Genomic DNA, 15,019 nt, shown 5'->3' with positions numbered 1-15,019 from the left:
TAAAAAAATGTTCAACCTAACCTAACCTAAGAATAAAAATCTTTTGTTTATTGAAAACTTCTCATTTAATATATGAAATCTAACAAAAAGAAATCGAAATGAGAGAATAAAAATGTAAAAAAATGTTCAACCTAACCTAACCTAACCTAAGAATAAAAATCTTTTGTTTATCAGTGACGCGCGCGCTTCCGATGTGAGAGCACGTCGCTTTGCTCCCAAAGTATTTGTCAATATGGCGTCGTCCAATATAGTTAAGTGTAACAACTGCAATATAGTTATCTCCGAAATATTAGCATTCATTCAAAACAAAGTTGACATTATGGATGAAGAAAGTATTGTGCGTATTTGCGTCTCATCCTTCTCTTCAACGGATATAGAAAGTGCAAAGTGTTTGTTGTTCGAATCTATAAAAACGACAAAGCGAAAAATTAACCGGAAGAGAGGCGGTCGAACTAATCGGGATATATACGATATAATTGCGCTGCTCAAAGAGATTGACCCTGATGAGACCCCGATTTTTGTTGCAAAGGAACTGCATAAACTACCTCCAGTGACCTTTGATCACCTAGATGCAACAAGGCTGTTAAAGGACATCATTTTAATGCAGAGAGAAATAAAAACACTGCAAGAAACATGTTTAACGATAGACCGTTTTGATGATATTAAGTGTGAACTGCAAGGCATTAAAAAACTATCAGTTGATACAACATATGACCGTTACGTAAATAAAAAGCGTGGCGGTAGTGGTGTGACAAATAGTTATTTTATGGATAGCGGGCCTACCGGCCTACCGCATTTTGCAGAAATAAATACAACGCTGATAGGTGGAGACCGCTTAAATAAAAGTAAATCACCTGACAGAGACGATCTTAGCTCGTCCTTGTCGCACACTGACGCCGTTCGGCAATCCGTCTCACTCGTTCAAACGCTTAACGAAAAGGAAGATGGACTCACAGGGGCCTCCGTCATCGCGGATTCGAACAATGATATACAAGCTCTTAGGCAAGATAACCTCACCGTTCCGGGCGGCACTGCGGTTTCAAACAAGGAGGTACGACCGTGTATATATGACGGCCTCAGCGACGCGGCCGTAAGCGCAGGGGTGCGTCAACCGCGACTTTTGTCGGGTAAAGCGACGGAGACGGATACATTAGCGGGCACCGTAGGAGTTGGCGGCCAGTGGAAGAAAGAGAAGCGAAATCATGAGTGGGAATTAGTACAAAGAAAAAGACATAGAAATCGTTTTAATACAATTGAAGGTAAAGCTACAACCAGCCCTAGCGAAAGATTTAAGGCTGCGAATATTAAAATTTCGTTATTTATAAACAACGTATCGAAAGAAACTACGGAAAGCGACATATCCAATTATATCTTTGATAGAACGCAGGTTACAGCTGTTCCTTATAAAATAAATGTAAAGACGCCTAGAGAATACAACGCGTATAAAATCGAGGTACCGAAACCCAAGGTAGCCCTTTTTCTTAAGGATAACTTTTGGCCGGAGGGTGTTACTTTCCGAAAATTTATTGATTTTAAGAAGAAAATAGATGAAGGACTCACCAATAAATAATAGTAACAGGGAAACTTGCACCCGTATGGTAACATTCAATTGTAAGTCGATTAAAAGATCTATAGACGGAGTGAGAATGTTATGTCGGAGTGCGGATATTATCGCTCTGCAGGAGACTTGGTTATTTCCCCATGACCTGCCTTTCCTGGGGACGGTGGATGGAGATTTCGGCAGCACGGGAACATCAGCTATTGACACTAGTGCTGGCCTTATCGCGGGACGACCTTTCGGAGGAGTGGCGCTTCTGTGAAGATCTAGTGTTTTTCCGTGTGTGTCGGTGGTGGAGTGTTCGAACCCTCGCATATGTGCTATTAAGATATCCCTTAGCAACAAATCCGTTGTTGTGTGTAGTGTATATATGCCTACGGATGGGCGCGAAAATCTGGCGGAATTCACGGACTGTCTTAGTGCGCTTAGTGCAATTATTGACGAGTGTGCTGTGGAGTCAGTTTTTATGCTGGGTGATTATAATGCGAGTTGTTTTACGGTGAGTTAGAAAACTTTTGTTCAGAACAGTCATGGATTTGTGCGGATATACGTAAGTTACAAACTTTACCGCAGTCTTTTACGTTTGTTAGTGACGCACATGGTAGTAAGAGATGGTTGGATCACTGTGTGGTTACCGAGGCAGCATGGCAATGTATCAGCAGCATTTCTATTATATATGACATGTATTGGTCTGATCATCTTCCGCTTACCATTAATTGTAATTTAAATTTAACTTTAGGAAAAGTGAATGTCAACAAAATTGTTACTAATAAAATTAAGTGGGGATATAGAAACGAAGAGCAAATTGATTGTTATTTTAATATTTGTAACGATCAGTTAAAACATGTTATTCTCCCAAGTGAGTGTGAAAACTGTTTTGAAAAGTTTTGTCATAATAAAAGTCATAGATGTATTATTGATAAATTGTATGACACTTTGATATCAATATTGTCTAAAGCAGCTACAGTATCTTATGACATTAAGGGTGATAACTCGAGTGCTCGTTCTCCAGACAGGCTGAGAGGCTGGAATATACATGTAAATAATGCGCATAGGGAAGCCAGGTCTAAGTTTCTCATGTGGGTTTGGTATGGCAAGCCCAATAGTGGTACTCTGTACAATGATATGGTAAAGAGTCGTAAAATCTTTAAAAGTAGACTGAAATGGTGCCAAAATCATCAAGAACAAATAAAGATGGATGCGCTTGCCTCTCATCACAGTAAGGGTGATTTTAGTAAATTCTGGAAATTCACTAATAAATTAAGTTCTAGACCTGGGTTGCCGGCGGTCATAGACGGCGTAGGTGAGCCCCAAATTATAGCGAACCTTTTTAAGAATCAGTTTACTGTACAGTCTTCGCAGAAATTGTCAGTTGGGGTGCCTGATGCTGAGATTAATTTAAAAGACATTAACACTTCTGTAAATACTAAAATGGTTACTAAAATTATACAGTCAATGACTAGAGGCAAATCACCTGGCCACGATAGTCTCAGCATCGAGCACCTCCAGCACGCGGGGCCTCGCGTTGCAGAGTTGATAGCGCTTCTTTTTAACTTGTGTATAGTACATTCATACTTACCTCCGAATTTGATGAGAACGATTGTGGTACCGATAGTCAAAAACAAAACAGGAGATTCGGCTAACAGTTCGAATTATAGGCCTATTTCTTTAGCAACAATAATAGCTAAGATACTCGACAGTGTGCTTAGCGCTCAGTTAGACTGTTATCTTCATATTCACGAACTGCAATTTGGATTTAGACCTCAGTTATCCACGAAAAGTGCTATTCTGAGTCTGAAGTATGCTGTCGGGTATTACTCAGATAGAAACACACCTGTGTATGCCTGTTTCTGTGACCTGTCGAAAGCTTTCGACCTAGTCATATATAATATCTTGTGGGGAAAGTTACAGCAGGTGGGAATGCCTACTGAACTAATTTTATTGTTTAAATATTGGTATAATAATCAACTAAATTTTGTTAAATGGGCAAACGAGTACTCGGATCCGTATAGGTTAGAATGTGGGGTGAGACAGGGAGGGTTGAGCTCCCCTAAGCTTTTTAACCTCTATATCAATGCGCTGATACCTCTATCAGACTCAGCGGCATGAATGTCGGATGTCATATCGGTGGTGTTTGTTTTAATAATATTAGTTACGCGGATGACATGGTGCTGCTGGCTCCCTCTGTCAGTGCTATTAGGAAGATGCTGGCTTTCTGTGAGTCATATGCTGAAGTGCATGGATTGGTGTACAATAGTAAGAAGAGTGAATATCTAGTCTTTAAGTCTGGAAACAAAGTACCGGAAAATGTGCCTTCAATTAAGCTCAATGGGAAAAATCTTGCTAGAGTACACCAATTCAAGTATCTTGGCCACATTGTCACAGAGGACCTAAGAGATGACCTAGATATTGAGCGAGAGCGCAGGGCGTTGTCGATCAGGGCGAACATGTTGGCTCGCAGATTTGCTCGTTGCTCAACTGCAGTAAAGATCACGCTTTTTAAAGCCTACTGCACTTCTTTTTATACGAGCAGTCTGTGGGTCAACTATACTCAGAGGTCGTACAGCGCGTTGCGTGTTCAATACAATAACGCCTTCAGGGCATTGCTGGGGCTGCCGCGATACTGTAGCGCCTCGAGTATGTTCGCGCACGCAGGGGTCGACAGTTTCCCGGCCATTCTCCGCAAGAAAGCTAGCTCTCTTTTAAGGCGAGTGCGCGGCAGCCGCAACAGTGTCCTGAAGGCTATCGCCGACAGCGGGGACTGTCCGCTGATCCGGCACATGTGTGACATTACAATGTCACTATTAGTTATTAAGTACTAACACTATATATTAAGTTTTATTGTATTATTACTAACATATATGGATCATGTGTTGTCCGAACAATAAACATTTTTATTTTTATTTTATTTTTTTTATTTTTTTATTGAAAACTTCTCATTTAATATATATATTTTTATGAAATCTAACAAAAAGAAATCGAAATGAGAGAATAAAAATGTAAAAAAATGTTCAACCTAACCTAACCTAACCTAAGAATAAAAATCTTTTGTTTATTGAAAACTTCTCATTTAATATATATATTTTTATGAAATCTAACAAAAAGAAATCGAAATGAGAGAATAAAAATGTAAAAAAATGTTCAACCTAACCTAACCTAACCTAAGAATAAAAATCTTTTGTTTATTGAAAACTTCTCATTTAATATATATATTTTTATGAAATCTAACAAAAAGAAATCGAAATGAGAGAATAAAAATGTAAAAAATGTTCAACCTAACCTAACCTAAGAATAATAATCTTTTGTTTATTGAAAACTTTTCAGTTTTCCCCGCTCGGATTCGGTTGAAACTGGTGTCGTGGTATACAACCCGCGGAAATGCGCGGGAAGGTGCGGGCGGTAAGTGGCGAAAACTGATTTTATCAGTTTTCCCCGCTCGGATTCGGTTGAAACTGGTGTCGATCGTTCGGGCTCCGAGGGGCCTTAAAAATAGTATACAACCCGCGGGAATACGCGGGAAGGTGCGGGCGGTAAGTGGCGAAAACCGATTTTTTCAGTTTTCCCCGCTCGGATTCGGTTGAAACTGGTGTCGATCGTTCGGGCTCCGAGGGGCCTTAAAAATGGTATACAACCCGCGGGAATGCGCGGGAAGGTGCGGGCGGTAAGTGGCGAAAACCGATTTTTTCAGTTTTCCCCGCTCGGATTCGGTTGAAACTGCTGTCGATCGTTCGGGCTCCGAGGGGCCTTAAAAATGGTATACAACCCGCGGGAATGCGCGGGAAGGTGCGGGCGGTAAGTGGCGAAAACCGATTTTTTCAGTTTTCCCCGCTCGGATTCAGTTGAAACTGGTGTCGATCGTTCGGGCTCCGAGGGTCCCTCAAGGTGGTATACAACCCGCGGGAATGCGCGGGAAGGTGCGGACGGTAAGTGGCGAAAACCGATTTTTTCAGTTTTCCCCGCTCGGATTCGGTTAAAACTGGTGTCGATCGTTCGGGCTCCGAAGGGCCTTCAAGGTGTTATACAACCCGCGGGAATGCGCGGGAAGGTGCGGGCTGTAAGTGGCGAAAACCGATTTTTTCAGTTTTCCCCGCTCGGATTCAGTTGAATCTGGTGTCGATCGTTCGGGCTCCGAGAGGCCTTCAAGGTGGTATACAACCCGCGGGAATGCGCGGGAAGGTGCGGGCGGTAAGTGGCGAAAACCGATTTTTTCAGTTTTCCCTGCTCGGATTCAGTTGAAACTGGTGTCGATCGTTCAAGCTCCGAGGGGCCTTCAAGGTGGTATTCAACCCGCGGGAATGCGCGGGAAGGTGCGGGCGGTAAGTGGCAAAAACCGATTTTTTCAGTTTTCCCCGCTCGGATTCGGTTAAAACTGGTGTCGATCGTTCAAACTCCAAGGGGCCTTCAAGGTGGTATACAACCCGCGAGAATGCGCGGGAAGGTGCGGGCGGTAAGTGGCGAAAACCGATTTTTTCAATTTTCCCCGCTCGGATTTAGTTGAAACTGGTGTCGATCGTTCGGGCTCCGAGAGGCCCTCAAGGTGGTATACAACCCGCGGGAATGCGCGGGAAGGTGCGGGCGGTAAGTGGCGAAAGCCGATTTTTTCAGTTTTCCCTGCTCGGATTCAGTTGAAACTGGTGTTGATCGTTCGGGCTCCGAGGGGCCTTCAAGGTGGTATACAACCCGCGGGAATGCGCGGGAAGGTGCGGGCTGTAAGTGGCGAAAACCGATTTTTTCAGTTTTCCCCGCTCGGATTCAGTTGAATCTGGTGTCGATCGTTCGGGCTCCGAGAGGCCTTCAAGGTGGTATACAAACCGCGGGAATGCGCGGGAAGGTGCGGACGGTAAGTAACAAAAACCGATTTTTTCAGTTTTCCCCGCTCGGATTCAGTTGAAACTGGTGTCGATCGTTCGGGCTCCGAGGGGCCTTTAAGGTGGAATACAACCCGCGGGAATTCGCGCTCATTTAATATATATATTTTTATGAAATCTAACAAAAAGGAATCGAAATGAGAGAATAAAAATGTAAAAAAATGTTCAACCTAACCTAACCTAAGAATAAAAATCTTTGTTTATTGAAAACTTCTCATTTAATATATATATTTTTATGAAATCTAACAAAAAGGAATCGAAATGAGAGAATAAAAATGTAAAAAAATGTTCAACCTAACCTAACCTAAGAATAAAAATCGTTTGTTTATTGAAAACTTCTCATTTAATATATATATTTTTATGAAATCTAACAAAAAGGAATCGAAATGAGAGAATAAAAATGTAAAAAAATGTTCAACCTAACCTAACCTAAGAATAAAAATCTTTGTTGATTGAAAACTTCTCATTTAATATATATATTTTTATGAAATCTAACAAAAAGAAATCGAAATGAGAGAATAAAAATGTAAAAAAATGTTCAACCTAACCTAACCTAAGAATAAAAATCTTTTGTTTATTGAAAACTTCTCATTTAATATATATATTTTTATGAAATCTAACAAAAAGAAATCGAAATGAGAGAATAAAAATGTAAAAAAATGTTCAACCTAACCTAACCTAACCTAAGAATAAAAATCTTTTGTTTATTGAAAACTTCTCATTTAATATATATATTTTTATGAAATCTAACAAAAAGAAATCGAAATGAGAGAATAAAAATGTAAAAAAATGTTCAACCTAACCTAACCTAACCTAAGAATAAAAATCTTTTGTTTATTGAAAACTTCTCATTTAATATATATATTTTTATGAAGTCTAACAAAAAGAAATCGAAATGAGAGAATAAAAATGTAAAAAAATGTTCAACCTAACCTAACCTAACCTAAGAATAAAAATCTTTTGTTTATTGAAAACTTCTCATTTAATATATATATTTTTATGAAATCTAACAAAAAGAAATCGAAATGAGAGAATAAAAATGTAAAAAAATGTTCAACCTAACCTAACCTAACCTAAGAATAAAAATCTTTTGTTTCTTGAAAACTTCTCATTTAATATATATATTTTTATGAAATCTAACAAAAAGGAATCGAAATGAGAGAATAAAAATGTAAAAAAATGTTCAACCTAACCTAACCTAAGAATAAAAATCTTTGTTTATTGAAAACTTCTCATTTAATATATATATTTTTATGAAATCTAACAAAAAGAAATCGAAATGAGAGAATAAAAATGTAAAAAAATGTTCAACCTAACCTAACCTAACCTAAGAATAAAAATCTTTTGTTTATTGAAAACTTCTCATTTAATATATATATTTTTATGAAATCTAACAAAAAGAAATCGAAATGAGAGAATAAAAATGTAAAAAATGTTCAACCTAACCTAACCTAAGAATAATAATCTTTTGTTTATTGAAAACTTTTCAGTTTTCCCCGCTCGGATTCGGTTGAAACTGGTGTCGTGGTATACAACCCGCGGAAATGCGCGGGAAGGTGCGGGCGGTAAGTGGCGAAAACCGATTTTTTCAGTTTTCCCCGCTCGGATTCGGTTGAAACTGGTGTCGATCGTTCGGGCTCCGAGGGGCCTTAAAAATGGTATACAACCCGCGGGAATGCGCGGGAAGGTGCGGGCGGTAAGTGGCGAAAACCGATTTTTTCAGTTTTCCCCGCTCGGATTCGGTTGAAACTGGTGTCGATCGTTCAGGCTCCGAGGGGCCTTCAAGGTGGTATACAACCCGCGATAATGCGCGGGAAGGTGCGGGCGGTAAGTGGCGAAAACCGATTTTTTTCAGTTTTCCCCGCTCGGATTCAGTTGAAACTGGTGTCGATCGTTCGGGCTCCGAGGGTCCATCAAGGTGGTATACAACCCGCGGGAATGCGCGGGAAGGTGCGGGCGGTAAGTGGCGAAAAACGATTTTTTCAGTTTTCCCCGCTCGGATTCAGTTGAATCTGGTTTCGATCGTTCGGGCTCCGAGAGGCCTTCAAGGTGGTATACAACCCGCGGGAATGCGCGGGAAGGTGCGGGCGGTAAGTGGCAAAAACCGATTTTTTCAGTTTTCCCCGCTCGGATTCGGTTAAAACTGGAGTCGATCGTTCAAGCTCCAAGGGGCCTTCAAAGTGGTATACAACCCGCGAGAATGCGCGGGAAGGTGCGGGCGGTAAGTGGCGAAAACCGATTTTTTCAATTTTCCCTGCTCGGATTTAGTTGAAACTGGTGTCGATCGTTCTGGCTCCGAGAGGCCCTCAAGGTGGTATACAACCCGCGGGAATGCGCGGGAAGGTGCGGGCGGTAAGTGGCGAAAACCGATTTTTTCAGTTTTCCCCACTCGGATTCGGTTGAAACTGGTGTCGATCGTTCGGGCTCCGAGAGGCCTTTAAGATGGTATACAACCCGCGTGAATGCGCGGGAAGGTGCGGGCGGTAAGTGGCGAAAACCGATTTTTTCAGTTTTCCCAGCTCGGATTCAGTTGAAACTGGTGTTGATCGTTCGGGCTCCGAGGGGCCTTCAAGGTGGTATACAAACCGCGGGAATGCGCGGGAAGATGCGGACGGTAAGTAACAAAAACCGATTTTTTCAGTTTTCCCCGCTCGGATTCAGTTGAAACTGGTGTCGATCGTTCGGGCTCCGAGGGGCCTTCAAGGTGGAATACAACCCGCGGGAATTCGCGCTCATTTAATATATATATTTTTATGAAATCTAACAAAAAGGAATCGAAATGAGAGAATAAAAATGTAAAAAAATGTTCAACCTAACCTAACCTAAGAATAAAAATCTTTGTTTATTGAAAACTTCTCATTTAATATATATATTTTTATGAAATCTAACAAAAAGGAATCAAAATGAGAGAATAAAAATGTACAAAAATGTTCAACCTAACCTAACCTAAGAATAAAAATCTTTGTTTATTGAAAACTTCTCATTTAATATATATATTTTTATGAAATCTAACAAAAAGGAATCGAAATGAGAGAATAAAAATGTAAAAAAATGTTCAACCTAACCTAACCTAAGAATAAAAATCTTTTGTTTATTGAAAACTTCTCATTTAATATATATATTTTTATGAAATCTAACAAAAAGGAATCGAAATGAGAGAATAAAAATGTAAAAAAATGTTCAACCTAACCTAACCTAAGAATAAAAATCTTTGTTTATTGAAAACTTCTCATTTAATATATATATTTTTATGAAATCTAACAAAAAGAAATCGAAATGAGAGAATAAAAATGTAAAAAAATGTTCAACCTAACCTAACCTAAGAATAAAAATCTTTTGTTTATTGAAAACTTCTCATTTAATATATGAAATCTAACAAAAAGAAATCGAAATGAGAGAATAAAAATGTAAAAAAATGTTCAACCTAACCTAACCTAACCTAAGAATAAAAATCTTTTGTTTATCAGTGACGCGCGCGCTTCCGATGTGAGAGCACGTCGCTTTGCTCCCAAAGTATTTGTCAATATGGCGTCGTCCAATATAGTTAAGTGTAACAACTGCAATATAGTTATCTCCGAAATATTAGCATTCATTCAAAACAAAGTTGACATTATGGATGAAGAAAGTATTGTGCGTATTTGCGTCTCATCCTTCTCTTCAACGGATATAGAAAGTGCAAAGTGTTTGTTGTTCGAATCTATAAAAACGACAAAGCGAAAAATTAACCGGAAGAGAGGCGGTCGAACTAATCGGGATATATACGATATAATTGCGCTGCTCAAAGAGATTGACCCTGATGAGACCCCGATTTTTGTTGCAAAGGAACTGCATAAACTACCTCCAGTGACCTTTGATCACCTAGATGCAACAAGGCTGTTAAAGGACATCATTTTAATGCAGAGAGAAATAAAAACACTGCAAGAAACATGTTTAACGATAGACCGTTTTGATGATATTAAGTGTGAACTGCAAGGCATTAAAAAACTATCAGTTGATACAACATATGACCGTTACGTAAATAAAAAGCGTGGCGGTAGTGGTGTGACAAATAGTTATTTTATGGATAGCGGGCCTACCGGCCTACCGCATTTTGCAGAAATAAATACAACGCTGATAGGTGGAGACCGCTTAAATAAAAGTAAATCACCTGACAGAGACGATCTTAGCTCGTCCTTGTCGCACACTGACGCCGTTCGGCAATCCGTCTCACTCGTTCAAACGCTTAACGAAAAGGAAGATGGACTCACAGGGGCCTCCGTCATCGCGGATTCGAACAATGATATACAAGCTCTTAGGCAAGATAACCTCACCGTTCCGGGCGGCACTGCGGTTTCAAACAAGGAGGTACGACCGTGTATATATGACGGCCTCAGCGACGCGGCCGTAAGCGCAGGGGTGCGTCAACCGCGACTTTTGTCGGGTAAAGCGACGGAGACGGATACATTAGCGGGCACCGTAGGAGTTGGCGGCCAGTGGAAGAAAGAGAAGCGAAATCATGAGTGGGAATTAGTACAAAGAAAAAGACATAGAAATCGTTTTAATACAATTGAAGGTAAAGCTACAACCAGCCCTAGCGAAAGATTTAAGGCTGCGAATATTAAAATTTCGTTATTTATAAACAACGTATCGAAAGAAACTACGGAAAGCGACATATCCAATTATATCTTTGATAGAACGCAGGTCACAGCTGTTCCTTATAAAATAAATGTAAAGACGCCTAGAGAATACAACGCGTATAAAATCGAGGTACCGAAACCCAAGGTAGCCCTTTTTCTTAAGGATAACTTTTGGCCGGAGGGTGTTACTTTCCGAAAATTTATTGATTTTAAGAAGAAAATAGATGAAGGACTCACCAATAAATAATAGTAACAGGGAAACTTGCACCCGTATGGTAACATTCAATTGTAAGTCGATTAAAAGATCTATAGACGGAGTGAGAATGTTATGTCGGAGTGCGGATATTATCGCTCTGCAGGAGACTTGGTTATTTCCCCATGACCTGCCTTTCCTGGGGACGGTGGATGGAGATTTCGGCAGCACGGGAACATCAGCTATTGACACTAGTGCTGGCCTTATCGCGGGACGACCTTTCGGAGGAGTGGCGCTTCTGTGAAGATCTAGTGTTTTTCCGTGTGTGTCGGTGGTGGAGTGTTCGAACCCTCGCATATGTGCTATTAAGATATCCCTTAGCAACAAATCCGTTGTTGTGTGTAGTGTATATATGCCTACGGATGGGCGCGAAAATCTGGCGGAATTCACGGACTGTCTTAGTGCGCTTAGTGCAATTATTGACGAGTGTGCTGTGGAGTCAGTTTTTATGCTGGGTGATTATAATGCGAGTTGTTTTACGGTGAGTTAGAAAACTTTTGTTCAGAACAGTCATGGATTTGTGCGGATATACGTAAGTTACAAACTTTACCGCAGTCTTTTACGTTTGTTAGTGACGCACATGGTAGTAAGAGATGGTTGGATCACTGTGTGGTTACCGAGGCAGCATGGCAATGTATCAGCAGCATTTCTATTATATATGACATGTATTGGTCTGATCATCTTCCGCTTACCATTAATTGTAATTTAAATTTAACTTTAGGAAAAGTGAATGTCAACAAAATTGTTACTAATAAAATTAAGTGGGGATATAGAAACGAAGAGCAAATTGATTGTTATTTTAATATTTGTAACGATCAGTTAAAACATGTTATTCTCCCAAGTGAGTGTGAAAACTGTTTTGAAAAGTTTTGTCATAATAAAAGTCATAGATGTATTATTGATAAATTGTATGACACTTTGATATCAATATTGTCTAAAGCAGCTACAGTATCTTATGACATTAAGGGTGATAACTCGAGTGCTCGTTCTCCAGACAGGCTGAGAGGCTGGAATATACATGTAAATAATGCGCATAGGGAAGCCAGGTCTAAGTTTCTCATGTGGGTTTGGTATGGCAAGCCCAATAGTGGTACTCTGTACAATGATATGGTAAAGAGTCGTAAAATCTTTAAAAGTAGACTGAAATGGTGCCAAAATCATCAAGAACAAATAAAGATGGATGCGCTTGCCTCTCATCACAGTAAGGGTGATTTTAGTAAATTCTGGAAATTCACTAATAAATTAAGTTCTAGACCTGGGTTGCCGGCGGTCATAGACGGCGTAGGTGAGCCCCAAATTATAGCGAACCTTTTTAAGAATCAGTTTACTGTACAGTCTTCGCAGAAATTGTCAGTTGGGGTGCCTGATGCTGAGATTAATTTAAAAGACATTAACACTTCTGTAAATACTAAAATGGTTACTAAAATTATACAGTCAATGACTAGAGGCAAATCACCTGGCCACGATAGTCTCAGCATCGAGCACCTCCAGCACGCGGGGCCTCGCGTTGCAGAGTTGATAGCGCTTCTTTTTAACTTGTGTATAGTACATTCATACTTACCTCCGAATTTGATGAGAACGATTGTGGTACCGATAGTCAAAAACAAAACAGGAGATTCGGCTAACAGTTCGAATTATAGGCCTATTTCTTTAGCAACAATAATAGCTAAGATACTCGACAGTGTGCTTAGCGCTCAGTTAGACTGTTATCTTCATATTCACGAACTGCAATTTGGATTTAGACCTCAGTTATCCACGAAAAGTGCTATTCTGAGTCTGAAGTATGCTGTCGGGTATTACTCAGATAGAAACACACCTGTGTATGCCTGTTTCTGTGACCTGTCGAAAGCTTTCGACCTAGTCATATATAATATCTTGTGGGGAAAGTTACAGCAGGTGGGAATGCCTACTGAACTAATTTTATTGTTTAAATATTGGTATAATAATCAACTAAATTTTGTTAAATGGGCAAACGAGTACTCGGATCCGTATAGGTTAGAATGTGGGGTGAGACAGGGAGGGTTGAGCTCCCCTAAGCTTTTTAACCTCTATATCAATGCGCTGATACCTCTATCAGACTCAGCGGCATGAATGTCGGATGTCATATCGGTGGTGTTTGTTTTAATAATATTAGTTACGCGGATGACATGGTGCTGCTGGCTCCCTCTGTCAGTGCTATTAGGAAGATGCTGGCTTTCTGTGAGTCATATGCTGAAGTGCATGGATTGGTGTACAATAGTAAGAAGAGTGAATATCTAGTCTTTAAGTCTGGAAACAAAGTACCGGAAAATGTGCCTTCAATTAAGCTCAATGGGAAAAATCTTGCTAGAGTACACCAATTCAAGTATCTTGGCCACATTGTCACAGAGGACCTAAGAGATGACCTAGATATTGAGCGAGAGCGCAGGGCGTTGTCGATCAGGGCGAACATGTTGGCTCGCAGATTTGCTCGTTGCTCAACTGCAGTAAAGATCACGCTTTTTAAAGCCTACTGCACTTCTTTTTATACGAGCAGTCTGTGGGTCAACTATACTCAGAGGTCGTACAGCGCGTTGCGTGTTCAATACAATAACGCCTTCAGGGCATTGCTGGGGCTGCCGCGATACTGTAGCGCCTCGAGTATGTTCGCGCACGCAGGGGTCGACAGTTTCCCGGCCATTCTCCGCAAGAAAGCTAGCTCTCTTTTAAGGCGAGTGCGCGGCAGCCGCAACAGTGTCCTGAAGGCTATCGCCGACAGCGGGGACTGTCCGCTGATCCGGCACATGTGTGACATTACAATGTCACTATTAGTTATTAAGTACTAACACTATATATTAAGTTTTATTGTATTATTACTAACATATATGGATCATGTGTTGTCCGAACAATAAACATTTTTATTTTTATTTTATTTTTTTTATTTTTTTATTGAAAACTTCTCATTTAATATATATATTTTTATGAAATCTAACAAAAAGAAATCGAAATGAGAGAATAAAAATGTAAAAAAATGTTCAACCTAACCTAACCTAACCTAAGAATAAAAATCTTTTGTTTATTGAAAACTTCTCATTTAATATATATATTTTTATGAAATCTAACAAAAAGAAATCGAAATGAGAGAATAAAAATGTAAAAAAATGTTCAACCTAACCTAACCTAACCTAAGAATAAAAATCTTTTGTTTATTGAAAACTTCTCATTTAATATATATATTTTTATGAAATCTAACAAAAAGAAATCGAAATGAGAGAATAAAAATGTAAAAAATGTTCAACCTAACCTAACCTAAGAATAATAATCTTTTGTTTATTGAAAACTTTTCAGTTTTCCCCGCTCGGATTCGGTTGAAACTGGTGTCGTGGTATACAACCCGCGGAAATGCGCGGGAAGGTGCGGGCGGTAAGTGGCGAAAACTGATTTTATCAGTTTTCCCCGCTCGGATTCGGTTGAAACTGGTGTCGATCGTTCGGGCTCCGAGGGGCCTTAAAAATAGTATACAACCCGCGGGAATGCGCGGGAAGGTGCGGGCGGTAAGTGGCGAAAACCGATTTTTTCAGTTTTCCCCGCTCGGATTCGGTTGAAACTGGTGTCGATCGTTCGGGCTCCGAGGGGCCTTAAAAATGGTATACAACCCGCGGGAATGCGCGGGAAGGTGCGGGCGGTAAGTGGCGAAAACCGATTTTTTCAGTTTTCCCCGCTCGGATTCGGTTGAAACTGCTGTCGATCGTTCGGGCTCCGAGGG

General features: G+C 40.2%; 4 protein-coding genes across 4 annotated transcripts; all 4 read left to right on the top strand.

The window, feature by feature from the left end:
- The first annotated feature begins 232 nt into the window (after positions 1-232).
- Positions 233-1,570, top strand: LOC146526598 (uncharacterized). The gene has a single exon (XM_085206959.1). The coding sequence runs from the start codon at positions 233-235 to the stop codon at positions 1,568-1,570; it is 1,338 nt and encodes a 445-aa protein (XP_085063085.1).
- Positions 1,571-3,370: 1,800 nt separating this feature from the next.
- On the top strand, positions 3,371-4,461 carry LOC146526597 (uncharacterized). Its single transcript, XM_085206960.1, has one exon. The coding sequence runs from the start codon at positions 3,664-3,666 to the stop codon at positions 4,378-4,380; it is 717 nt and encodes a 238-aa protein (XP_085063086.1). The 5' UTR covers positions 3,371-3,663; the 3' UTR covers positions 4,381-4,461.
- A 5,490-nt stretch (positions 4,462-9,951) lies between these two features.
- LOC146526596 (uncharacterized) lies at positions 9,952-11,289 on the top strand. The gene has a single exon (XM_085206958.1). It carries the CDS (start codon positions 9,952-9,954, stop codon positions 11,287-11,289), a length of 1,338 nt encoding a protein of 445 aa, XP_085063084.1.
- A 1,800-nt stretch (positions 11,290-13,089) lies between these two features.
- Positions 13,090-14,180, top strand: LOC146526595 (uncharacterized). Its single transcript, XM_085206962.1, has one exon. The coding sequence runs from the start codon at positions 13,383-13,385 to the stop codon at positions 14,097-14,099; it is 717 nt and encodes a 238-aa protein (XP_085063088.1). The 5' UTR covers positions 13,090-13,382; the 3' UTR covers positions 14,100-14,180.
- Positions 14,181-15,019: the final 839 nt, after the last annotated feature.

The sequence above is a fragment of the Heliconius melpomene genome, unplaced genomic scaffold (genome assembly GCF_056956725.1).
Source record: "Heliconius melpomene rosina isolate 202511_hmr_F unplaced genomic scaffold, ASM5695672v1 ptg000059l, whole genome shotgun sequence".
NCBI lineage: Eukaryota > Metazoa > Arthropoda > Insecta > Lepidoptera > Nymphalidae > Heliconius > Heliconius melpomene.
This window is presented reverse-complemented; position numbering and strand designations above follow the sequence as displayed.